Here is a 24,999-nt window from a genome sequence, read left to right on the forward strand (position 1 = left end):
TTAAATCTGAAATGTCTCACGTTTTATTTTTTGGAACAGTATTATGCCGAAAAAAACAACATTCTTTTAAAGCAAACAAACTTACAAAAGAAGTTGCAACATGATCTGTCACAAGAAACGTTGCTGCATGCAAAAGAGAAAACAAATCTTCATGCTTCATTGTGGACTTAAGGCCATTGAAAATAAATAAATAACTTAAAAGTTCTATACACCTTTGGATCACTGGCGGCTTACTTGCAAGCCTTTTGGTCGCTTGACGCTTCAGTCTTGAAAGGAAATGACGTCACAATTTACTCTCCTCCTCCTCCAATGGCCTGTTCAAGCCAGGGATGAATTTGAGGAGGTGCCTCCGGAAGCTTCTGTGCTTCCTCTGCAACGAGCTGAAGCCCGGCGGTTTGTCGATGGCGGAGGGCGGAGACGAGGCCGCGCGCGTGTAGCTGCGAGTGCTGGCGCTGCGCGTCAACTGCGTCTTCGCGGATGCGAAGAGCTCGCTGGCGGGTCGCAGGCGCTGCTTCCTGGCCGGCGGCGGCTGCTGCTGCAGCTGCTGCTTGTGCCTTTTGCTCCCACCGGCGTCCGAGTCGCCCGTGGCGTCCGCGTGATACAGGCACGTCTGGTAGAGGGGGTCGTCTTCGGTGGCCGTGCTGAGGACGCTGGCGCTGCTGCTGGTGCTGCCGGTGCAGTGCAGGGAGCGGCGGGCGGCCGGGCTGGGCGCTCCCAGGCTGCCGTACACGCCTGCCGACTCCAGGGACTCGTACACGGAGGCGTCGCTCATCACTATACCTGTGACACGTGACGGATGCTGTTAGCTGTGCTATCTTGGATGGCCTCGGGGTCACAATCAACAAGTTTGGACACATTCGTAACCAAGATTCCTTCATAGGTGGCAAACTCAGGCCCTGTTTACTAGGGATGTAACGATATCCAAACATCACGATACGATATATATATATATATATATATATATATATATATATATATATATATATATATATATATGATTAGCTAATCCTTTGAATCAGGTGTGTTGGAGAAGGGAAACTTCTCGATGAAACTTCTCACCAACGACATTTTGATTAATATTGTGTTTTGTGGAATATGAATTGAGCATTAAAAATCCACCCTTTTTAATCTATCCCAAGTGGCGGCCATTTTGCCACTTGCTGTTGACTGAAAATGACATCACAGTTGACCAATCAAGCCTCATCTGTATTCTGAGTTTGGTCATGTGACATTTACAAGATAAGCTGTGATTAACTACCTGAGCAACTGTTCAACAGTGGCAAAATGGCCGCCCCCTTAGATGTATAAAAACGGGTTTGATGCATTATTCATGTTTCATAAATGGAATATTAATCAGAATACCGTGTTTAGACTAGTGGAACTGCATAGATTGTAAAGAATCTATTGGTTTAAAAACCTATGTAACATTTGATCAGGAATTTGTTATTCATGGCAAAATGTATGTACATCGAAGACTGTAAATAAAAATAGCCAAAATGCATGCCTGAAGTTTAGCGCCTTTTACTCTATACAAATCTCTTCATCAGGTTTGTTCAAGACTAAATTTGTTTGACTGAATTATCTTTCATGTATAGAACAACATATGGTTTTTGATGATTACGAAAACAGGCAAGTTAGGACAGGCGAGAGGAAGAAAGAAAAAAATGCGACCTACCGTGAACAAGCCTCTGCTCCTGCACCATCAACGAGCGATACTCATCCCACTTCTCATGGAGAGTTTGCTGCAAAGGGACAATAAGACAATCGCAATCACTTGGAATGGAAACCACAATGGACCTATATTTGAAATTATAACAATATGAATTGTTAGATATATTCTATGTATGAAGTGCCTTGATATACAGTTTTGCTTGAATGTTTTCAAACTTAGGAGTGCCCTTAAAATCCTAAATACTAACATTTAAGCGACGTTTAGCTTTGTACATTCACATTTGTGCTCATAAATTAACCTACCACAAAAGGGTATGTAAACTTTCAAGCACAAAAGTATAACCTCTGATGTCAAGAAATGGTGGCAGATAAGATTGAATCGCATTACAGAACTGGTTTGAAATGACCACCGTTCGTTTAAGTGCGTCTAAATGCAGGAGGATGGCGGGTATATTAATCTGCAAAACGTTGGATTTAGTACGTGAGAAGACTTTCGGCTGGCGGGATTAGCGCGGCACAGCTGTCGGGATCTTTTAGGGGGGAAAGTGGCGCTGCTCGGCCACTTGACGGGAAGCTGCCCCAACATCAGATGCAACAATGTGCGAGAGCGTGCTGGGGAAAACGCTAACGCAACAGGTGCGAGTGACAGGTGTGGATGGGGGGTTGGGGGGGAGGGTCTGGACACTGCATGTTTGTGTGTGCAGATTCTCTCACTCACCTTCAGATACTGCAGTCGCGCCTCCAGCTCGGCTTTCCGGATGGCGTCGCTATAAATCGTCTCCAGCCTTGAAGGGAAGAAGGCGACAAGATTTAATAGGCGAAAAAGGAAGTGGTTATTAAAAAACAGATCCACCAGAATTTAGTATAGGAAGGAGACATTCAACCATATCAAAAGGCGCTTTTGATGAGGACTGTTTGCTTCATCTCCTTAATGTCACTCTATAAAGTGTTCACCCGCGCGGGTGCTCTGATGCGGTTCACCATACATCCTAGCGCACAAACTTCAAGACGGGTACCGCTAATTGTCTAGCTAATATTTGACGGGCTGAACCAATATTTTGTGACAAAAGTACTGTAGTCAAATGTGATACTGATGTAAATGTGATAGCTTAGAAGTACAATAGACCACTAATATAATGCAAATATGATATACACTATAATGTAGCTATAGGGCACTAAATTGACATAATGGTACACTTGAGGTAGACCATTAACTCATTCACTCCCAACCATTTTCACTGAAGTGTTTTCCTGGATTTTGACTGATTTTGCAAGGCCCGCGAAATATTATGTTATATTGCTATAAAAAAAATATGGAACCTACCAAAAGAGAGATTAGTCTCTTTTTTTTTTTTTTTTTTTTTTTTAAATCAGGAAAAAAAAAGTATATTGCTATCTGTTTCCGCTGTGCAGCTATTAGTAATAGAACATAGCTAAGTTTCATCATTATTCACAATTCTGGGGAAATCAGCTTGATCTCTTATACTCTGCTGCCACTCAACCATTTTCTGCAGTAGAGAGACTGCATAAAAGCCTTCTCTATGCTCTGGCATAAAAAAGAACAAAAAAAACAACAACATATAAATAGTAAATAAATAAGACTTTGGGACACTTAAAACATTTAAAATATGACGTATTTATACGTTTTTGGGAGCTAATGAGTTAATTAGGATGTACAAATATGATGCAAGTGTGGTACATTAGTGTTAGAATAGTGTGGACTTTATGTACATTTGGGACCAATCCAAGTCAAACTTAATGTTTCAAAATGATTATTTAGCAATTACCATAGTAAAATATGAAAACATGTCTTTTGTGTGTTGAACTTGTTTGTACCTGAGAGTGTTTCCGCACGCCTTGATGAGCTGGACAATCTCCTTGTGTCGAAATCCCTCCACGGGGGTCTCGTTCACACTTGCGATGGTCTCCCCTGTGACAGCGCACACGTTCACATTCATCGAATGTAGATTGCTTTCATTCTTTCTACACATGGGTAAGACGCGCATCTCTGAGGGGAAGTGTGACGTTTTTTTTTTTCCGCCCAGGGCTTCATTTGGTGCGTTCACACAATAGAGCGGCAGAGGAATTTAGGAAGTGAAACTGAAGTGATAGAAAGAAGGAAGTCGACGGCGGAGTGACGAGCTTGAGAACGTTCTCGTTTCTTTCAGCTCATCTGATATCCGTGGAAAAAACAGAAGCTATCACTGATTGGTCGTGAGTGACACTAAAAATAGAAACAATTTCCTAAGACCATTTCACATGAATGCTGAGGTTAAAGGGATACTTTACTTATTTAGCCATTTTTGGCAGTCAAACGTTAATATTTTGTCCATAACAAATTTGACATTTTCATTATTTTTCATGTACAATTAGTACCTTTTAAAAGCACATTTTGCAACTTGCTGTCAACTGAAAATGACATCACAATGTGCTCAGGTAACCAATGTGAATGTCACATGACCAAACCTAGATACAGGTGAGCTGTGATTGGTCGTTACATGAGCACTGAGCAAGTGACGTCATTTTCAGTCGACAACAAGTGGCAAAATGATTTAAAAGTATTAATTGTATGTGAAAAATAATGAAAGTATCAAATTAATTAGACAAAATATTAACTTTTTATTGCTATAATGGGCTTAAATAAGTGAAGTATCCATTTATTATTGCGTTAGTAGTAGAATATGAGTTAAGCAACAAAATAGACGTTTTTATCCATCACAGGGGGCGGCCATTTTGCCACTTGCTAAGATGACATGGTCGTTGCTTGAGCAACTGTGATGTCATCTTCAGTTGACAGTAAGTGGCAAAATGGCCGCCCCCCTGAGACGGATAAAATCGGCTGAATTTTGCTTCATAACTCACATTCCACAAATGTAGTTTTTATCAGAATGTCATGTTTAGACTAATGAGTTCAGATATGGCATATTATTGTCAAGAAATGTTTAATGACTTCCACTTTAAGACCCCATTAAAGACGGTTTCTGGTCAAGCCATGCTTTCCTATAAGTTGGAATAATTTGGAATTCTAATAAACCCTTGCACAAAATCTTGAACAGTTGGCATGTGTAACATCTCAAGAGTTCAGTTCTGTGAGCATCAAATTATTAACTCTGGACAGTTTTAATAGCAGTTTGCTTTTTCTGTGGCTTTTTGTGCCTTTTTCACTTCATATTTGTGGTTAACTTTGATCTTATTTTTTATATTTCAAAGACCATAAAATAATGTTACGTAAAACACTCTGTACTGTCAATAAAGGTTTTATGATTTTAAGAGTCGACAACAAAAAATATTACTTTTAATTCTGTTATTTCCTAAAACCCATAAAAGTCATAGTTCAACAAAAGTTTGAAAGTAAAAAAAGAAAAGAAAAAAAAGTTGTTTAACATAGTTGATTGCGATTAAGATGCGAACTTCGAAAAAACTCCGTTCTGACCACGAGAATGTTGACGAGAGTGCAGGAGGCTGCAGTCCAATCCCGCATTGTTCTTCTGCCCTCAAGCAATCCAGTTCTGGCTCTCATGCACTCATTTTTGGCGGCCATGTGGTTAGCACGTCTGCATCCCAGTCAAATGTTCTGGGTTCAAATCACAGCTCAGGCCAGTTTTTGCTATGTTTGTCTTATCTCGCCATGGTTTCCTCTCAATATGCAGAACTTGGATATTAAATGACGACTGAATGTGGTGTGAGAGTCAACTGTTATTTGCCTGTCGCTGACTCTCAAACAGTCCAGGTTAGCATTTGACCCATCCAAAATCAGCCCTAGAGATACAAAATGGATGGATGGAATTGAAACTTACCAACTTTCAGTCCTGCGAGCTGAGCTGGGCTGTCGTCGTGCACCTTGCACACAAACGTGCACATTTCCACCGTGTTTTGGTCCTGATGATGCAAGCCGTATGTCTGAAAAGACACAAGACGGCCGTCATCAGGCTGAAAACCAGAAGAAAAAAATTTCTTCCTCTTTCTTCCGCCACATGATTGATGTCACTGCACTGGCAATGTCGGCGCCGTGTGACACTGCGCTGATAGCGCGACCGCAAGATGACGGACGAGCTGAGGAAGCCGCTGTCGAGTCGACCACACACCACGTGGCTCACGATACGGAGATGCCATGCTGACACGCAACATGTTGCTCTCATGTGATTGGTCCAAAAACCAGACGTGACATGATAAACATCAGCCGCTAAAACTTTCATTGCGACATCCACCAAGGCAAAACAAACCAAAACATGTCTTGACTTGTTTATTCGACATATGTTGATAATAAACTGAAAAAAACTTTTACATCTGCACCAAAAATGTGCTTGGACTTTTCATGTGATCTTGCTAGTTGCTACTTAACACTAATCTAGAAAACAAGCAATTCTTTTTAGCGTTTTTTGAAAAGTTGTAGGACACAGAAGAAATGATGAAGTTCTGATGAGTTGAGAGGAGGAGGAGGGGGGGGGGTCCGTATAGCCATGACAGAATCTTCTACAGATGTGACTGCGGTTCATGTGGTTGCGACGCTTGGCAGGGGCGACAACGCATCCGTCCAATTGGTTTACTCTTAACGAGAGAAAATGGCTTTTAGGGGATGAACATTTCTTAGTCAGTAGATTCACCTTCACCAACGAGATCACAAATGAACTGCAAACTGTTTTTTTTGTATGTAAAAGTATGTCACCTTTTATTTTAAACCACATTTCATGTAATGTTATCCTGTTGGTTAATTTGAAGCAAAATAATATGTTGAATTATTAAATGACACCTCCCAAAGAACGAGGGATCCACAGTGTATACTTTGTGTGGCACCATTTCCCCCTGCCTCCGATTTTGTTACGCTTATGTAAAATCTCAATAGCTACCACAACATTTTGTTGCCATGACGACAACTGTCGCCACATCCTCATGTGCTCCATCACATCTGTCAGCAGCGTCACGGCAGACTTCCTCTTGTCGTGATACGAACAAAAACCGCAAGCAACCAGGCCGGGCCGCCTGATAAACACGCGTGCCGTGTAAGCACATCAGTGGACATCAAGACAGGAACAGGAAATATCACGATGGTAAGCAACCAATATGGCCGCCCAACTGAGACAGTCAAGAGTTCACTTCCTTCTGGCTACAAGAAGGGCGGGGGTGGGAGGTAGGAAGGGCGGAGCGCATCCAAACCATAAAGAGAACAATATGATGTGCGTTTGTGTCAAATACAGCACATCATTTTGTCTCACATGCGCCTTCGGGTACGCCATTTTGAAAACGGCAAAACAAACAAAAAAAGCATACAATTCTCTTACCTGAATCTCAAAACCAAACGTTTGCTCGTCCACCTTCTCTAGCACCACCACCTTCCTGAAGAACACAGAGGAAAATGATATTAAGATAATTTTGAACTGATAGAAAAGCACCAGCAGAATCATGAAGATTTCTCTGTTGTGTATGTCGTCGCTTTTCTACTAAATGTTACAATGCAGATTGCTAAATCCTGATCGATTTCCTATCCCTGGTATAATCCAGTTCTATGAAACTATGTATCTTCCTAGTAGGGCTGCTCGATTAGGGAAAAAAGAATAATCCTCATTTTAGCAATAATTGGAATCACAATTATTCAGATGATTATTTATTTTTTGGTAGAAAGACAAGAACATGTTTAAGCATTTAAAAATATAAAGACATTACAAAAAATAGAAACACTATACCGTAATTATGGAAGTTTGTTTTTGACCAAACAGAATCTATAATAACATATATATATTTATAATAATAATTATTTATTTATTTATTTATTTATTTAGGCAAAAACTTGAACATGTGCACTGTGCGGTAAGACGATGATTTTTTTTTGTACAAAAGAAGAAAATGTTCAAGCGTAAAAAAACAAATAAATATTAAGACAAATACAATTATTTTAAACACTATAATTATGCAAATTCATTTTGGGTGAAACCACATTTTTTAAATTAGTTATTTTAAAATAAAAAAAAAAAGGTGCAAAAGTATACATTTAAACAACTCAAAAATTAATATTAAATCTTTTTTTATGATTATGCTGATTTTGTAATTGTGGAGTATAATAATTGAAATTGTAATTGAATTTCGATTACCGTATTTTCCGCACTATAATGAATGACATATTTAAAACCTTTTCCATATATAAGGCAGTAGTAACCCCAGTAGAAGCTGGGGTTACATTATGCATCCATTAGATGGTGCTGCGCTAAAGGAAATGTCAACAAAACAGCCAGATAGGTCAGTCAAACTTTATTAATAGATAACAAACTAACTTTCTGACAACTCCATTCACTCGCAAAATGAATAAACAGCTGTTTTATTATTTTCTCTCAGGTAAAGCATTAGTGTTAGCTAGCGATCCAAGATGGCGGGATCTTCTGCGCATGCGCGTCACAGATCGTGCAGGCTCACCGGTAGCGTCTTGACAGCGAGATTTGTTGCGGCTCAATATTGATCCATAAATAAGGCGCACTGGATTATAAGGTGCATGGTCAGCTTTTGAAAAAATTGAAGGCTCTTCGGTGCGGCTTAAGTGTGGAAAATAGGGGTGTGAATTGCCTAGTACCTGACGATTCGATTCGTATCACGATTCACAGGTCACGATTCGATTCGATACCGATTAATCCCGATACGAATGGTCACGATTCGATACCGATTAATCCCGATACGAATTTACAGTCGATTGTTGCGATTTTTTTCCATTCAAATTTAGAAAATACTATCAGTAAATTTGTACATGTACACTGTAAGATTTGTATGAATATATTTATCTAAAACTTGAGGCTTATAACCGTGAGCCACTGTACACAAACAGTTTGCAATCTGTTTCACATTTGAACAGCATTAAAATAAAAATATTAAGGCTTAATGTGCCGTTCATATAACATTCTTCCATGCTCAAGGTGTGAATCCTAAAAAACAAAAACAAAAAAAAACAAACAAAAAAAAAAAAACGATTCTGCCGATTATTGAATCGATTCGAGAATCGCGCGATGTAGTATCGCGATATATCGCCGAATCGATTTTTTTTTAACACCCCTAGTGGAAAATATGGTAATGGCACAGCCCTACTTCCTAGTATAACAGATAAGTGGCTGTCTTCTGTCAACCAATCAGTGAACAGCAGTGTACGTATTATTCTATTACTCCATTGCAAGTGGTATGTCTGCCAGTGATAGCTTCGTCGTTGAAAAACTAATTTTCCTTCATGAAACGAACAATGAAAGGAAAACTGAAATAGAAGCCATTCATTGAGACGACGATAACTAAAATTGACGTGATGTCGTACCAGTGGCTTGCCCCACTCAATTCTTCTCCCTAAATGTAAATTACATGTTGTATTGTCAAGTTTACCTAATTGGTTCTGGTGGCGATTGGATCTGGGGCTTCCATTTCTGCGATCCGCCGGCCTGCGAAAGAGAAACAAACACGTCAAGACACCCGACTCACGAGGGTTTCCCCGGGGCCTTCCCTGGGCACACCCACTGCGCACACACATACGCACTGCATGAACCGGTCTGTCGGGCCACTGCACACGTGCGCTACACGGGTTTATTTTTAGGTTGCAGAGTCATCGAAAGTTCACACTGAAACTAAAAATGTGCGTCAAACTACCTACCACGTGTTTACTTCAAGTAGGAGCTAGCGTCACCTTTCTACACACTTTTTCCGAACATTAGGAATCCAGGAAAGAAAGGTGGAGACGTTTTTCACAGTATGTACATAAAGCCCAAGTCAAGCTGGGGTCAGGACCACGGCCCAGCAAAATAAATAAGGACTCTATCTGTCCACAAGGCTTCACTTCTTTGCTCTGTTCCAACTCAGTCCTGTTCTGATGAAAGGCCGCTTTGTGCTAACTCGTAAACTGTTGCTTTCTTTAAGTCTCCACACTTACAGAATTGTCAACTTCTCAATGAGAGCATTTATTATTCCCCAAAACTCGCACAGGGCAACATGTGTATGTGTATGTGTGTGTGTTTTGGGGGGGTGCTACAGCGGGATGGACTGCCCTCACATGCTCACAATGCGCCCTTGTTGCCGTCCAGTCTGGACGCTCCGGTCGACTTTCTTAGCTAGCAAATGTCCAACTGGCACACGGATGACTTTTGGGCTCCAGTGAGGGACGACAGCCAGGAAAATGTGTCACAGTTAGCCAGTGTTATGCAATGCTTAATAAAGGTTATGTCACTCCGGCCAGACGTCCTTTATAACATGGCTGAGAAAAAAAAAAAAAACGCCAATGATGACGATGTCGATGTTGTGGAGAACATGTCAAACCAGGCCCATCACAGCATATCATAGCAATTCCCCACATACAACACCATCAAATATGGAATTTGACCCACATTTACTGCCAAAATAAGGGCACAGCCTCGACAAGGGGGAAAAAAATACAGTGCCATACACTGAACGTTATGTCAAGACAAGTAAATTGACTTTTTGATTAACATATTAATGTTAACAGTTTTTTTAAATGATATTTTACTTGTATGACAGTTGAGCATGTTAGTTTTTTACTTAAAACAACTATGTCTAAGTGAAGGCTTTATGATGATTCATAATTTGAGCTTGAAAATGTTTGTGCTGTAGCATGCAATAGGGATGACAGCTTCGAAGCAATATGATTTGACACTTTTGGTAAGAAATCTGATCCTCTGACATTGGCAATGCCAAAATCACGAATGCATTTTAAAAACAGAGTGAAAACAAGTGTTGAGACAAGTTTAAAAGGTACACGTTGTAGATGCACAAACATCATTTGATGTACCATTTTAGTCACAAAGAAAACAAATTAATGGTTAAATGAGATTGTCGTGTTGGTCTTTTTGCTCAAATTATTTTTGTGATTACAGTACAATGACTACTTTGTAGTTGAAATCGGTAAGCATATATATCATGTTGATTGTGTGCCTACTGTAACTATAGGCCACCGCGAAAATGCTTTGAACAGAACACTAAAATCATGGCCATTACTTGATAATTTTACATTTCACCCCAAGGTATGTTCCAAATGACCCGGACCATGGGGTCAATTGTAACATTTCATTTCTTGCATTTGAGATTACATCATGCATTGTCATTTTCTGTTCAGGCATTTTCCATGCTATTTATTATTAGTATACTCTTGAAAGGAGTTTGCATGAAGCTAGTTTGCATAGACAGAGTGTCAGTTTTTTTTTGCCAACTCTGCAAACAAGTCACACAACATGAATATTTAGGTGGTCCGGACTTGTTCCCTTAATGACCGTTAATATGACGTCATATATACAAATATTGAAATACTGTACTAAGTACAATGAACGGTAGCGTGTTCGATCAAAATGAATACGAAAACAAAAAAACAACAACAACAAAAACACCCATGACAATACTCAAGACAGAATTTAATTCTGTATATTTGATACTTTTGCATCTGGAACACACCACCGGAGGAAAACTTCAATTAAGGTCTACACAAGAAATCCTTGTCCATTTCTATACATGTCCCTCCAGTAGACCAATTACATTTCAAAACATTCAACAGGTGACGATTTTACCTTTCTTAAATTTCTGGGCAGAGTGCCACCGGAGTATGCCAGAGTCTTGTAGTTGTAAACCTCCGAGGAGTCGTTGATGAGCGGCGCCGTCCGCTGGCAGCTGTCCGACTGAGACGACGGGAAATAGACGTCGTTGTCCGGTGGGGACGCCGCCGCACTATCCGAACCGTTTGAGTCGACCATCTTCAGCCTCCGGAACGTCATCGTTGCCAAAAACGTTTTACGCAAGTTTGCCGTAAGTGGCTCGCCGGAGAACGCGGACCGCCGCGACAAATTTCTGAGTACAGTGCTTGCTTGTGCGTGTAGTTTAGTGGCGTTCTCTCAAGTCTCCGGGTGGGAGGGGGCGGGGCTTCATTAGAAAAGACGCAAACGTGTTGTTGATGAGCCGCTGAGGCGTGGCGTTGAGGACACGATGGACTCCTTGAACGAAAAATAAAAGCCCATATTTATAAAAATTTATAAATAAAAGACTATTTACTTCAAAATCACAAGGGGTCCAGAAGACCAGGATGGCATTGGGGTCAGTGCACCACCCAACTTTTGGGCCTGGCTTTGATATGCTATGCCCCTTCACACCTTTTATCACGCGTTCTCTCAGGGTGGTGCTTATCTAAGCATTATGTTGCTTGTTTATCTGTAGCATAATTCCATGTACGTGCAAATTATAACCTGGCAACGATGAGTAATTTATGAGCATGGTTACCGTCTGTTGTTGGAATTCCCTCAGATCACTGTGCTACCCTAAAATTGTGTGGCAGATTATTTTGTCCCTAAAAGTCAGACTGATGACATGTACAACTCAGGGGCTCCACGGTTTATGATGGAGTAGCGTCCTACATTATATAGGCCTAAGTAGATTTTTTTTCAGGCATCTATAGTTGAGTATTTACTTTCACTCCTTTCATTGGAAGCATTACCAGCGATAACACACGAAAGATATTCTCAATCCATGACCTAAATTATGAAAGAGAATTATTGTCATCACCTCCTCAAATTAATAATCATGTAAGCCAGCGACTCTCAAAGTGTGGTACTACTGCTAGTGGTACGCGAGCTCCATCTAGTGGTGTGCAAGAATCACCGTTTATAAGTACAGTTCAGTTTTTTGTTTTTTTTTAGGCGAAAACATATGCATGCAATTCTAACAGTATCAGTTTGTTTAAAAACTTTTATTTAGGTACTATTTTATTATGTACAGTACATTTTAATTGAATCATTATTTAAGTACGTCTTTTTTATTTTTACTATATTTAAGCATTGTGTGGATGCTCAAACGGTGCATAATGGTAAATATGCTTTATGAAAAATGAGTCGAGCTTGTTATTATTAGGTAATTTAGCTTTTTTTTCCACGTTTATTTTTTAGGGTTGCGCGGTGGGGTGGGGTAGCAAAAGGCAAAGCTAACGCTATAGTTTTAACTATTCTATTAAACTGGGTAATGTGTGCCAACCAAACTTTTTTTTTTTTTTTTTTTTTTCATGCCGAGTGACAACTAATCAGGGCTGGAATGGCCATTTGGCATACAGGGCAGATGCCCGGTGGGCAGGTGTCCCTTGGGGTTGATGCGGTGCTATTCAATTATTATTTTACTCCTTTTTACCAGACCACAATTTACAAGGAGCAGCCTATTCATCCATTTACAATATTGAGATCAAAGTGAACCAATAAATATCAGTGGCAGAAGCTATGGTAGCCAAGGGCAGTCTGGAATCAGGCTGGGCCGGTGGGCCTTTAAGTCAAAATGCCAGGGCAGATTATTTGTGCCAGTCCAAAATTCATTGTAATAAATATTCTGATGTGTGCAATTTTCTTTTCAAAGTAATGAGGAAAAAAATGACAATTTGTTATTACTTGTATTAGGAAGGACCAACGTGAATGAGACAGTTCACATGCAGGCAAGCAACGGAAGACATTATCGTAGTAGTACAGGCTCAGCATTTATTTATATTGTATAAATTATTCTTTATTAACTAAAAACAAATGAGGTCGTGGACAACATTTGGACAACAACATTAATACTGTAAAAAGATTTATGGTTAATCCAATTTTTGAGATAAAGCAAAATGAAAAATGAAAAACACAAAATGGTACCCTCTTGTGGCAGAAAAGTAAACTGCACGATTTCCTTTTCATGTATTAAATACCATTGCACATTGTCACTTCAAGCATACTGCGGTCACAACACCCTCTTCGTGTACTGAAATTATTTGACTCCATCGAGCTTTTACATACTTATGTAAACATTTACATTCAGAAGTACATCAATGACATACAAACGTCTTCTTTTAAACCTGAACAATTTCTTTATAGCTGATAATTGAGGGCCAATGACGTCCCTCTAACATGAAACCTATTGACACACGCATTTCCCTCTTAAATCTATGAAAGCATTAAAATTCTTTCAGACACATTCAATCTTTAGCTCATGGTCCTCTTGAAATGTACATTATCAACACTACTACATTATTATTATTATGTGATACTTAAGAGCCACAAATACAACAACTAGGTATGTGCAACAATTCCCAGTGTGTCTACCCAATTTAGGCAGAAGCAATCGAAAAGGCACTCGCTGTCCTTCTCGAAGCAAATTGAGCTTACGTTCCTACACAGCAGTCTACCTGAAGCATTGGCTGCGTTGATTGTACTGAATAAGAGCTGCTTCTTCCTTTTTTTTTTTTTTAAAATATCACAATTATTCTACACGTGACGTTAAAAGACTTAAATCATGTCAGTCGGGTATATACAACAATTAAGTACATGAAGTGGAGCGGCCGTAGTGTACGTAATTCATATTTTAACTAATTTGCTCCCAAAAAACGTATCAATACGTTCTATTTTGAATGTCTTAAGTTCTCAGACATATTTAGATGTTTTTTATGTTTTTTTTATTTTTTATTTTTTAATGCTAGAGCATACAGAAGGCTTTGATGCAGCCTCTCAACTGCAGAGAACGGGTGAAAAAAAATGGTAGTAATTACAAAAACGGCCAGCAGGTGTCAGCAGAGTATAATAGATCAATCAGGGCCATGATGAAAGCAAGCTGTTTTCCCACAATTCTAAGCAGATTTGTGAATATTGATTAAACTTAGCTATATTCTAATGGCAATTGCTGCAAAACGGAAAGAGAAAGAAATATACTTTTTTTTTTCCTGATGAAAGAAGGGACTCTAATCTTACTTTTGGTAGGTTCCATGTTTTTATAGCAATAGAACACAATATTCTGTGGGCCTTGCAAAATCAGTCCAAATCCAGTAAAACAGCCGTGAGCGAAGGCTGCTACACTGAAAAATGGCTGCGAGTGAATGAGAGGAAATTTGAAATCGGGAAAATTTAAATTCCAATCTATTTGTTGAAATTCTTGGAAATTTGTGATTTTAAAAACACAAAATATTTTTTTATTTTCTGAATCTTTCTTCTCTGGGAGAAGTCATGTGGTTCTAAGTTTGTGATGTTGACGTAAGTTTTTTGTCTTTTTCTGAGACATTCCACATGAGTTTTTTTGTTTGTTTCTTTGTTTGTTTTAGTTTAGTTTGATCAGAAAAGACAAAACCCAACTGATACGTCATGTCAATCTTCAAAAAGAGCAGCTCTGGAATTTCCATTTTTCCTTATCTGACCAGTTTTTGGAGTCGACAATTGCGCCCGGAGACAGAGCGCCTGTTTTTATTTTTATTTGTAGTTGAAGAAGCCGGATGCTTTGGCCTGAGGAGCCATCAACATTCTCGCTTGGTTCTTGTGTGTGATGTGAATCTGAAAAATACAACGCAAACATTTTCATGACAGGAAGAGGAATAATAAACGCCACCAGGCCAGCATCACAATCCACGCGTTGTTTGTACGTACCGTGCAGGGCGGCTGCATCCACGGCTCTCCGTCGATCTGCATCGGCAACGCTTTCTTGGTCCTGAGTGGGAACAAATCAAGTCGAGGTTCTGACATGATATAATTTGAGACAACTGCTCTCTCTTTTTAGCTCTCTAACATTGTTTTCTCATGTAGAAATGTACAGGCAAGCTCGGCAAAATATTTGCCGCTTGGAAGTGCTGATAAATGTCGATAAATCCTCGATTTTATAATGTATAAATGGGCACAACAAACTCAATGATTGCCTTGATTGACTATTGTAGCTGGCCATCTTAAATCTAAAAAAAAACAAAAAAACAACAATAATCGGCATACAAATCTTTGTCAGGAAGTCAATCTTGTTTGAAAAGTAGGGGATAAAAACTGTCAGCTCCCAAGGCTGCCCTGAACACGTTCTTGTGTTTTCCCCACCTGATGGTGAGCTGCGCCGTCTTGGCCAGCCTGACGGCGCTCTTCAGTCCCGTGTAGATTTGTCCCATCTCCATGGCGCCCTCCAAGCCCACCACCTCCAGTCGACGGTCGCTCAGATCTGAAGAACCGCAGGTACAAAAATGTCAAGGTACTCAGGTCATTTGTTTATTCACTTAGATCAGGATGTTTATTTATTTTACTTTATCTTCCAACTTATTCATTTAAGCACACATTTACATAACCTTGCGTTGGCATGATACATAGCCAGAAAATGACTGATTCATAGCTTTGGTCCAAAAGACTATATCGGGCCTTCAAGCGTTTTATGGCAATACTGCCATCTAGTGACTTGATTCTGGTAGTGGCTGCAAAAATTCTACATCGTCACCTCGGGTGGACCTAAACGTTTGACTCCGTCCACACGTATTTTCAATCTCGAAGTGCTTTCTTTCTTTCTTTGTTGTTAAAACTAACCATAACCATCACCCTAAACCTACCACATCACCATAACAGTATTTTTTCACACTTTTTTGAACAACAAAAATTAAAAACTGACTGAGACCCAAACATTAATCTGAACCGTCCAGGGACGCGCAATCTGCTGGGGACATATAGTACTGCACTTCAGCTTCTCCCTCAAACCGTTTAGTTAGCTCCGCCCCCGGCTGACTGAGGTTTGAGTGTTTGTAATTTTCGATACTCCATAATGTGTTTCAAAAAATAAACAACAAATAATAAAAATAACTTCATGTCATAAGACAGCGCATCATTAAATCTATAAAAAAAAATTTGGAAAAACATTTGTTTAAACCATTTTGAAAAATCCGTATGGGCGGAGTCAAAAGTTTAAGTACACCTGGCCTTGAGGCATGCCTCGAACTGTACTCTGCATCTCTCCTTGCCTATTTTTGGAAAAGCAGAATTTTTTTTTATACAACTCATTAGGTCTCATTATTATTATTATTTTTAACAACAATGTTGTGTCCTGTTGGTGCACACTCAAATACCTTGGCCGGTCACTTTCAGGATCTCGGGGTCCACGATCACATCGGGCTCGTCCTGACCTGCCAGCCCCTTAACGTCCCCCTTCTTGCTCTCACCCCACAGGTTGGATCCGCCGTGCATGCTGGGAATGTTTAGGACAGCGATGCCCTCCAGAGACAGGCTGCTGAGATCCAAAGGAGTCCCGCAGCACTGGCGACGGAAGGCCGAATCAACAAACGTGTTGTTGATCGGTTGGTTGTATTATTGCTGTCTCACCTCTATCGTTAGACTTTCGTTCAGTTTCTTGCAGGAGGCCGAGATGGTCTCTGAGGTGGCAAATTCAAAATACCACAGCTTGTTCTTCATCCTGCACAAAAAAAAAACACTCAAGAGGTTTGCAAATAGAGATATTCTGTAAAATGTCATCCAGTTTGTACCTGCTGTTAAATTTTTGAGGATGTTTCTCCCTCATGGTGTGAAAGCGGTGGGCGATCGAGGCATCCTGTTGGCGCAACGAACGCGTCAGTGAGACGAAAGGTCACGCGGGCGTCTTTGCGGAGACTCACCACTCCGATGGAGAAGTAGTTGTTGATGATTTCGTACGGCACGGGGTCGCCCTTCTCTTCGCCCGCCTCCGCGATGACCTGCACGCTCCAGCGGTCCATCAGAACCTGCGAGCTCCCCTCGATGTCCTTCAGGATCCGGTTCAGGTCCTCCCCGTCGTATCCTGAGGCGGGGACGTTCAAGTGTGCACACATGATGATTTTAAAATATTTCACTTGGAAACGGATGGTACGGATGCTGATATCAGATTTTTTTGCTCCGACTTCTACAAACATCTTGTCGCTAATGTGAATCTGACTTGTTGCTGTAACTTATCATTTACCATGACATATAGTTTGTGCTCACCTCCTCCCCACCGCAGACATCGTGCAAGGTCATTTCCTGTGCCCAGAGGAAGTACGGCAACTGGCGGCCGCACCAGCAGACTGGCTTTATCTGATTGGGTAAAAGAAGTAGGAGGAGACACAGGAAACTGATTTTACCACTGATCTGAATATATAACTGGATAGCCAATAGTCCAAGACTCTTGAAGTTGTGAGGCCGCCATATTGCTTCTCCCAAGAAACGTTTCTCGGTATACGATCCTATACATTTACAGTATCGAAATTGGAGAACATCTGAGACCGTACTTTTTTTTTTTTTTAATTAAAGAATTATAACTGTAATTCAACAAAAGATGCCGCTGCTAAATCTAATATTGGCGTCTAAAGAACCAAACAAAAGATTAAGGGGGTCTTCAAAGCAGCATATACCGTCCACTTGTTATTTTTATTTTTTTAAATAGTGGCCACCCGTCCCACAGCCTTATGCTAACTGCCTACGAGCTGTATATGTCATGTCTGTACATATACCGTATAGTTTACACAGTAGTCTGCTCGCGAGATGGGAGGACCAAGATGGCCGCCCTGTGAATTCAATGGCTTGCACGGGCGTGTATGGGATATCGGCTATCCAGTAGGAGTGTGACGATATATCGATATTGCGATAAATCCTGATCCTGATACTTTGTCTCCCGATAGATTGTCGATATGTCTAGGCAAGTATCGCAATATTTGTAGTTAATATACAGCCACTTAAACAGCTCCATTGTTCATGACTTAGTGAGCAATTACTTGGCGGGCCACTAGGGGGAGCGCCTCAGAAGAGTGGCGGGGAAATATACGGAAGTCTTCAGGTGAAGAAGGCTCATGAGCTTAGTTTTTATTATTATTATTATTATATTATTGTAATTTTTTTTTCCATTTATATTTTTATATATTATATATATTTATAAATTAGATTATGTATTTATATTATACTTATATTTATTTATATTATTGTTATAACACAATTATTATTTAATTTTTTAATTTTTATTATTATTATTTATTTTTTATTACTATTTATTGATATTTATTTCATTATTATTATTATTATTATTATTATTATTATTATTATTTTATGATTAGTTTTATCGTGAATTTATGACCTGAGGAATATATCGATAATCGTGGTATTGTCATATCGTGAGATAATCGTTTATCGTGAGCCTTGCATCGCATATCGTATCGTATCGTGAGGTATCCACAGGTTCCCGCCCCTACTATCCAGTCATATATTCAGATCAGTGGATTTTACAGAAAACTGACAAATAACAACAATTTAGTGAACGTCCAAAATAGGATTATTTTGCCTTGGCGGAGGTCTGAGACCTACTGGGTCTCCATTTGCAAGAAGGGGTTTTGTGCATCAAGCTCACCGATGGCATCCAGAATCCAGCCGACTGTGCCGTCTCCGCCACAGACCAGGATTCGATAATCTTGAAGGTTTCTGAAGAAACTCAGGCTGATCAAGAGACAACAAGAAAAAACTTCATGTCAATCAATGTAAACACAACTCTCACAAAAAGTTACGGCTATCTAACTGGCTGACGTTTTGGAATGAATCTAAAATGGATTCTAGTCTTTACAGGTGGACTTGATTTGACCTTCTCTCAAGTTTTAAATCTGTCCAACAGTGGAAAAAGCTTTTGTGAATTTTGCCGTTCAGCTCCTTGTTAGTGAACAGAAAGTTGTACATTTACCAAGCATTCGTATTCTAAAGTATAGAGAAGATCAAATTAAGTTCACCTGAAAAGGTTTTAGTGCATTTGAATGTATGGGAAGATATCAGTTGCAAGTACAGCTGTTGTTTGAGTGTGCTTGCAGCAGCCACTCACCCTGCAGCTGGTCCACCGTTGGAAAGGTTGTACACCTGCCGAGGGTTCAGCAAATACTGGAACTTGCGTAGGACCCTAAAATGCACGAGAAGACATTTGAAAGGTGCATGACTTTTTTTTTTTCTTTTTTTTTAGATGTGTCATGTGTGGTCATTTCGAGGTGAGCTTTGTTTAGCGAAATTACTTGTAACATACCCCATGTGAACTATTGTTTTTTTTTCGTTTTGCTTTTTTAAAATTTATAATCTATTCACACTGCTTTTGAGTTAAGTTAAAAGAGGGATTATCATGATTTGTTTGTGTTTCTGTACTTGCGTCAATTACATGGGACAATTTGTGTATGAATTTGATGAAAATACATACAATTGTCTGGAATGAACGTGTTTGGTGCTGAGGCTCACCTTTCCCCCTGCTTGCCGCCACTTTTGGGATTGACAAACACAAGAAGTGGGTGTGTATTGGGCACAGGGCTGATCTGTCACAAAATAAATAAAGTGGACATTGGTGTCTTTCGAAACATTCCACGTGGCTTCAAGTACCTGAAGGATTTGTCCATCGGGGGTTGTATTGAGTTCAGTGTCATCCATCGGACCCGAGCAGCCGTTGTTCGATCGCTCCTTGATCCCAAAGGAGATCACAGAGAGGAAATGTTCAGATGATTCGCAAACCTGTCTATAGATACATCCATCATACATACATCCAGCCATAAATTTATCATCCATTAATCCATCATCCATCATCATCCGTCCATCCATCATTCACCCATTAAATCATCATCCATTAAGCCATCATCCATCCACCTGTCTGTCCATCTATCCTTCCATTCATCCATCCATGCATCCATCCACCCACCCATCCATCCGTCACCCATCCATCAATCATCCATCTGTTCATCCATCCATCATCCACTCATCCATTCAACCATCCATCATCCATCCATCCACCCACCCATCCATCTGTCATCCATCCATCAATCATCCATCTGTTCATCAACCGTACATCCGTCCATCATCCATCCATCAACCCATATATCCATCCATGCATCCATCCATCCATCTGGCCATCATCCACCCAACCATCCATCAGTCATCCAGCCATCCGCCAACCCACCCACCCATCTATCTGTCATCCATCCATCAATCATCCATCTGTTCATCTATCATCCATCCATCCATCCATCCATCCATCCATCCATCAAACATCCATCCCTCATCCATCTATCCATCCATCATCCATCTATCCACCCATATCTCCATCATTGCATCTATCCATCCATCAGTCATCCAACCATCCACCAACCCACCCACCCATCCATCTGTCATCATCCATCAATCATCCATCTTTTCATCATTCTGTTCATCCATCCATCATCCATCCACCCATCCATTCATCCATGCATCGATCTCCCCATCCAACCTTCTGTCCGCTCATCATCCATCTGTCCATCCATCTGTGATCCATCCATCTGTCCAAGCATCCATCCATCCATCCATGATCCAATCATTCGTCCATCCATCATTCATCCCTACATCCTAACATCCTTCCATCCATCAACCCATCCATTAGTCATCCGTCCATGCATCCATCTCTCCATCCATCCATCCATCCATCCATCCATCCATCCATCCATCCATCCATCCATCCATCCATCCATTCCACCTTGATGACAGGATATACGGCCCACGGAGGCAGGATATGGTCTCGGAGTGGGCCGCACGTGCACTCGCTCGGCTCTTCGTCTGCACACGCATCATGGCGCTGAGAAGTGGCGCATAAAAACAGAAGCAAGAAACATTATTAGATCTGTGTCTTTATAATTTCACAAATTTACATGGTAATCTCGTCAAGAGGATATATTATGGAAAATTGACTTTTTAATGTCTTGTATATGAGTAGTTGGGCCTCGAGAGTCCCTACCCTCCCAATCAAGTGTAAAATTAAATTTCTTAGTAAACCTTACGTCACTTGCTTATTCCTGAAAATGAATCTCCGAGTAAGCCTTCATTCTGCACTAAATTATTCCCATTTTTACATACATTCATAACAGTGGGCCTAATTTCATAACAAGCAACAAGTTTTTACGCCATGGCATGATCATGGGTGAAGATCGGCCATTTTCAAGCCATAGCCAAACTACACTGCTTGAAAGCAAAGGTAAGCAGAGCTGCATTGAGTTTTGTTGGATACACAGATTAACATTCTGTTGCAGCGTTTATTGTTCTTGCGCAATAAACTTGTTGCCTGCTCTCTTTTAGGGGCTTGTATGTGCTTCACAGTGTCTTTTTGACTTGACCAACCATAAATAATTAATCAGTCATGCACGGGCCTTCCTTACCATGGAGTGGCACCACACACAATGTTTGCCCGTCAGGCCTTGGAAGCTCTTGATCTTCTTCTGGCATTTGTCGCACTTCCTTGATTCACAGTTGCCACTCACCCAGTCGTGCGCTGCAACCTAAAAAGGGGCAAAGTCTATTTTGTAGTCACGAGGGTAAAGAAAACAAAAATCACACACAGCCCTGTAAGGTTGCCATGAGGACAGAGCGTACCCCTGTTTCTTTCTTGGACTTCACATAGGTTCTGGCACATGGGGCGGGGTTCCTGTTCGCGCAGCGGCCGTGGACTGTGTACTTGCAGCCTGTAGATTAGAGGGGGTAAAAAGTATGTACACTCTGAAGTGAAGTACACATACTTGTGGAAAATGACTGGCAAAAGCAGAAGCACTTATTCAACTTCTGTAATTACGGAAAAATAAAATAGTACTGACTCTGAAATGTACTTAAGTAGAAAAGCAAAAACAAAACTTTTACATTCTTTTATCTATTTGGCACAATGGGAAAAAAGAAATCGTGCACATGTCATCTGTAGAGATTTAGATTTTGTTGTCATGTGAAAAACACTTATGTCAATTTTTTTGTATATATATATATATATATATATATATATATATATATATATATATATATATATATATATATACGGTATTTTTTTTTACATTTTTACATTTATGGGATGAAAGTGAATGTAGACCAGGGTTATTATAGTTTGGCAATTTTCATTTGAGTTAGTTTTTATTTCGTTTTGAGTTTTGTTTTTTTAAATTTAGTTAGTTTGAATTCGTTTTCAGGGTGGTTCTGTTTTTATTAAAAATTGTTTTATTAGTTTTAGTTTGTTTTAAAATGATTAGTTTTAGTTAGTTTCAGTACTAGTTTTTGTTTTTGTAAATGTATATTGCGCACGATATTTAATAAACATGGTAAAATGAAAAAAAAGTTACATTTCTTACCTAGTGAAGGTGTTTTTCTATTAGCTGTTGCAAGATGACGTCACTTCTGTGTGACACACTTTCAAACGTCTTTATTCCGGTTAAATAAATCTACTTAAAATCATCCCCAAAGGTTCATGTTAATTAATTACCAAAGACTAAAACGAAGGACATTTTCACTTCAATTACAGTTTTAGTTAGTTTTGTAAACATAAAATGTAGTGTCAGTTAGTTTTCATTTTTCAAAAAGCATTTTCGTTATTATTTTATTTTGTTAATAATATTGGTTTTTGCATTTAGTTTTCTTTTTTTTTTTGTTTGTTAGTTTTTGTGTACGTAAATAATCTTGATGTAGATATCCCAAAAACGCAAAATAATTTATTTTTTTTTTTAAATGGACGTGTTTTTCTCAGGACAGCGATGATATGTAAAGAGTAAATTACATGCAGTACACTGTATCTGTTTTGAAATGAAGTGTGTTAAAGTAAGTACAGATATCTAAAAGTCTCTCTCCTCTTGTGCAGTTTCCGCCACTGCTGCAGATAAGCGCACCTTCTACGGTGTTGACGCGCGCTCCAGTTGTGTGAATGGAGGCACGTGGCCCCCCATGGAGGGCCTGCGGTTACTCACAGGTGCAGCACAGGCCTTGCTTCCTGAGACCCAGCAGCATGCAGTGGCACACGTTGCAGTAAACGGGCTTGTTGAAATGTTTCATTCTCCACAGGTGCTGTCCGTCTGTCTGGGTCATCTATGAAGTGTACCAAAATGACATTCATAATCAGAGTATCCGTTCCCGATGCTGTGCAGTCCGGTAACAACACAACTCCTTTCGTAAAAACATAAGCGCCCACGTTTCACACCCACTCCTGGCAAGCCTCGCACTAATGACATTGCTGATTATACAGAACGTGTCATGGCGTCCCGCACAGCACAGCACATTCACATCAGTATGCTAATCTTTTCGAATTGTCCACACAAGATTATGAGGTTGCTTTCAATCTGTTAGTGGGGCAACAAGTGCTTTTATCCAAATTACATATGAAAATGTTTTCTTTTGCCTTTTGTTTTTTTTTTGTTCCCTCTAGCAGGTGAATCTATCTCCCTGACAGGCTTTAAATGGCTATAAATAGCCTAAAAAAGGAGTCTGGGCAGAGAGGTCACTGGATTTTTGCGATTAGGTAATGATACGCTACAGACATTATTTATTGTTCAATATGGATGAAGACTGCAATTAATATTTCATGCATCCTGGAAGTAGAGCTAAGAAAAAAAAAACTTTTTGTCTTGGCTTCCTATTTCAGTAACGCAAATATCACTCTGTATTACAATACAGTATCATGCAAAATAGCTCAAATTCAGAACAAAAAGGTCATATAATTTATAAATATCCAGTTGTGTTTTGGGGCAAATGTGATTTAAGTTTCTTAAATGTGTGATTTGTCACACAAGATGTCAGCATTCCACAAATGCTCATTTCAGTGAACATCTTAATCAAATTTTCAAAAATTTTATTTTGCTTTTTGCAACTTCATGCATTTAGTAAGTTATTATTATTATTTTTTGAATAAGATGTTTACGTCGACTTTTCGTTTCACCCACTACTCGTTACATCCGCTCACATCAACTTTATTTATAAAGCACTTTAAAACAAGCATTGCTGTATACAAAGTGCTGTACATGAAACAGAAATCGGTCGTGCAGTAAAGAATAAGATAAGAAAAACAGGAACAAAGCAAACATTTTAAGTGAATATACAAGTTTTTTACAAGTAAATAAATTTTACATCAGTGAATTAATAACAAGAAATAGGCGAGTGACTAAATAAATAAATACATAGATTCATAACACAAAACACAGCGCACACCATGCTAAAAGTGTTCAAACAAAATCTATTATTGTTTACACAAAAACTGACAACAACAAGAATGTTGAATTTTAATTTAATTTGACCGATTTTTTTGTTTATCCAAGCTCCATTACTTGCCTTAAGAAAAGTAGTGTTGCATGTTACTCAGTGATTTCCAGCCAGAGCCTAAGGCTCATTTATTGTCTTTGGTTTTAATCCTTTTAGTCACCGACATGATGACAGACTGTGTGCAAACGCGCAAAAAAAAAAAGACACTAGTGCACTCACATGTCGATGACGACATTAGTGCGCTTGGGAGTGCTGAGTATGTAAAACAGGCTGGGAGACGAGAAATAGGAGGCAAAGGCTGGGGATAAAAGTTTTCACGTCGTTTACCTTCAGGCCGAGTAGGACCAGCAGGGGGACGTTGTTCATGCCTCCTTCCACCCACTCGTCCAAAGAAACAGTACCGCTGCTGTCAGCATCTATCGCAGTCATCATGTCCTTGAGAACCTGCGGGAATCTCCGTTATCATTTCAACTCCAAACAGGTTTCTCAGCTTTTGTTGTTGTATGAGAAGCTTATCAGTTGACAAGGTGACTTCAAAGTGGCCTTCACGGATCACCACGTGGTACTTTCAAGTGCAGCGGGGTCAAAGCGAGAC

General features: G+C 39.8%; 2 protein-coding genes across 3 annotated transcripts in view; both read right to left on the reverse strand.

Moving 5' to 3' along the window:
- tamalin (trafficking regulator and scaffold protein tamalin) lies at nucleotides 1-11,977 on the reverse strand. Its single transcript, XM_077512788.1, has 8 exons — nucleotides 11,202-11,977; nucleotides 9,019-9,074; nucleotides 6,951-7,005; nucleotides 5,469-5,571; nucleotides 3,508-3,601; nucleotides 2,390-2,456; nucleotides 1,676-1,742; nucleotides 1-780 (listed from the first exon to the last, which is right to left on the reverse strand). Exons 1-8 carry the CDS (start codon nucleotides 11,403-11,405, stop codon nucleotides 284-286), a joined length of 1,143 nt encoding a protein of 380 aa, XP_077368914.1. The 5' UTR covers nucleotides 11,406-11,977; the 3' UTR covers nucleotides 1-283.
- A 1,142-nt stretch (nucleotides 11,978-13,119) lies between these two features.
- Nucleotides 13,120-24,999, reverse strand: part of dgkaa (diacylglycerol kinase, alpha a) — a 46,964-nt gene continuing 35,084 nt past the window's right edge. For both annotated transcript variants that reach the window (XM_077512790.1, XM_077512789.1), the window contains exons 8-24: nucleotides 24,732-24,848; nucleotides 23,120-23,237; nucleotides 21,774-21,862; nucleotides 21,560-21,679; nucleotides 20,884-20,982; nucleotides 19,764-19,841; nucleotides 19,626-19,699; nucleotides 19,225-19,299; nucleotides 18,766-18,851; nucleotides 17,373-17,462; nucleotides 17,030-17,190; nucleotides 16,901-16,965; nucleotides 16,740-16,830; nucleotides 16,487-16,673; nucleotides 15,480-15,597; nucleotides 15,048-15,108; nucleotides 13,120-14,954 (exon numbers count right to left, since the gene is read on the reverse strand). In XM_077512790.1, the coding sequence (XP_077368916.1) occupies nucleotides 14,874-14,954; nucleotides 15,048-15,108; nucleotides 15,480-15,597; nucleotides 16,487-16,673; nucleotides 16,740-16,830; nucleotides 16,901-16,965; nucleotides 17,030-17,190; nucleotides 17,373-17,462; nucleotides 18,766-18,851; nucleotides 19,225-19,299; nucleotides 19,626-19,699; nucleotides 19,764-19,841; nucleotides 20,884-20,982; nucleotides 21,560-21,679; nucleotides 21,774-21,862; nucleotides 23,120-23,237; nucleotides 24,732-24,848 (1,710 nt within the window). In that variant the 3' untranslated portion in view covers nucleotides 13,120-14,873. The remainder of the gene's footprint in view (nucleotides 14,955-15,047; nucleotides 15,109-15,479; nucleotides 15,598-16,486; nucleotides 16,674-16,739; nucleotides 16,831-16,900; nucleotides 16,966-17,029; nucleotides 17,191-17,372; nucleotides 17,463-18,765; nucleotides 18,852-19,224; nucleotides 19,300-19,625; nucleotides 19,700-19,763; nucleotides 19,842-20,883; nucleotides 20,983-21,559; nucleotides 21,680-21,773; nucleotides 21,863-23,119; nucleotides 23,238-24,731; nucleotides 24,849-24,999) is intronic.

The sequence above is a fragment of the Festucalex cinctus genome, chromosome 2, assembly GCF_051991245.1.
Source record: "Festucalex cinctus isolate MCC-2025b chromosome 2, RoL_Fcin_1.0, whole genome shotgun sequence".
Classification (NCBI taxonomy): Eukaryota; Metazoa; Chordata; class Actinopteri; order Syngnathiformes; family Syngnathidae; genus Festucalex; species Festucalex cinctus.

Excerpts from the sequence above, each read along its gene's own strand:
- tamalin (XM_077512788.1), bottom strand. The coding sequence starts at position 11,405 with ATGACGTTCCGGAGGCTGAAGATGGTCGACTCAAACGGTTCGGATAGT. Across the intron at positions 3,602-5,468 it reads GCTCGCAGGACTGAAAGTTG|GGGAGACCATCGCAAGTGTG; the intron begins GTAAGTTTCAAT and ends GCGCTGTCACAG. Across the intron at positions 1,743-2,389 it reads CGCGACTGCAGTATCTGAAG|CAAACTCTCCATGAGAAGTG; the intron begins GTGAGTGAGAGA and ends GTCCCTTTGCAG.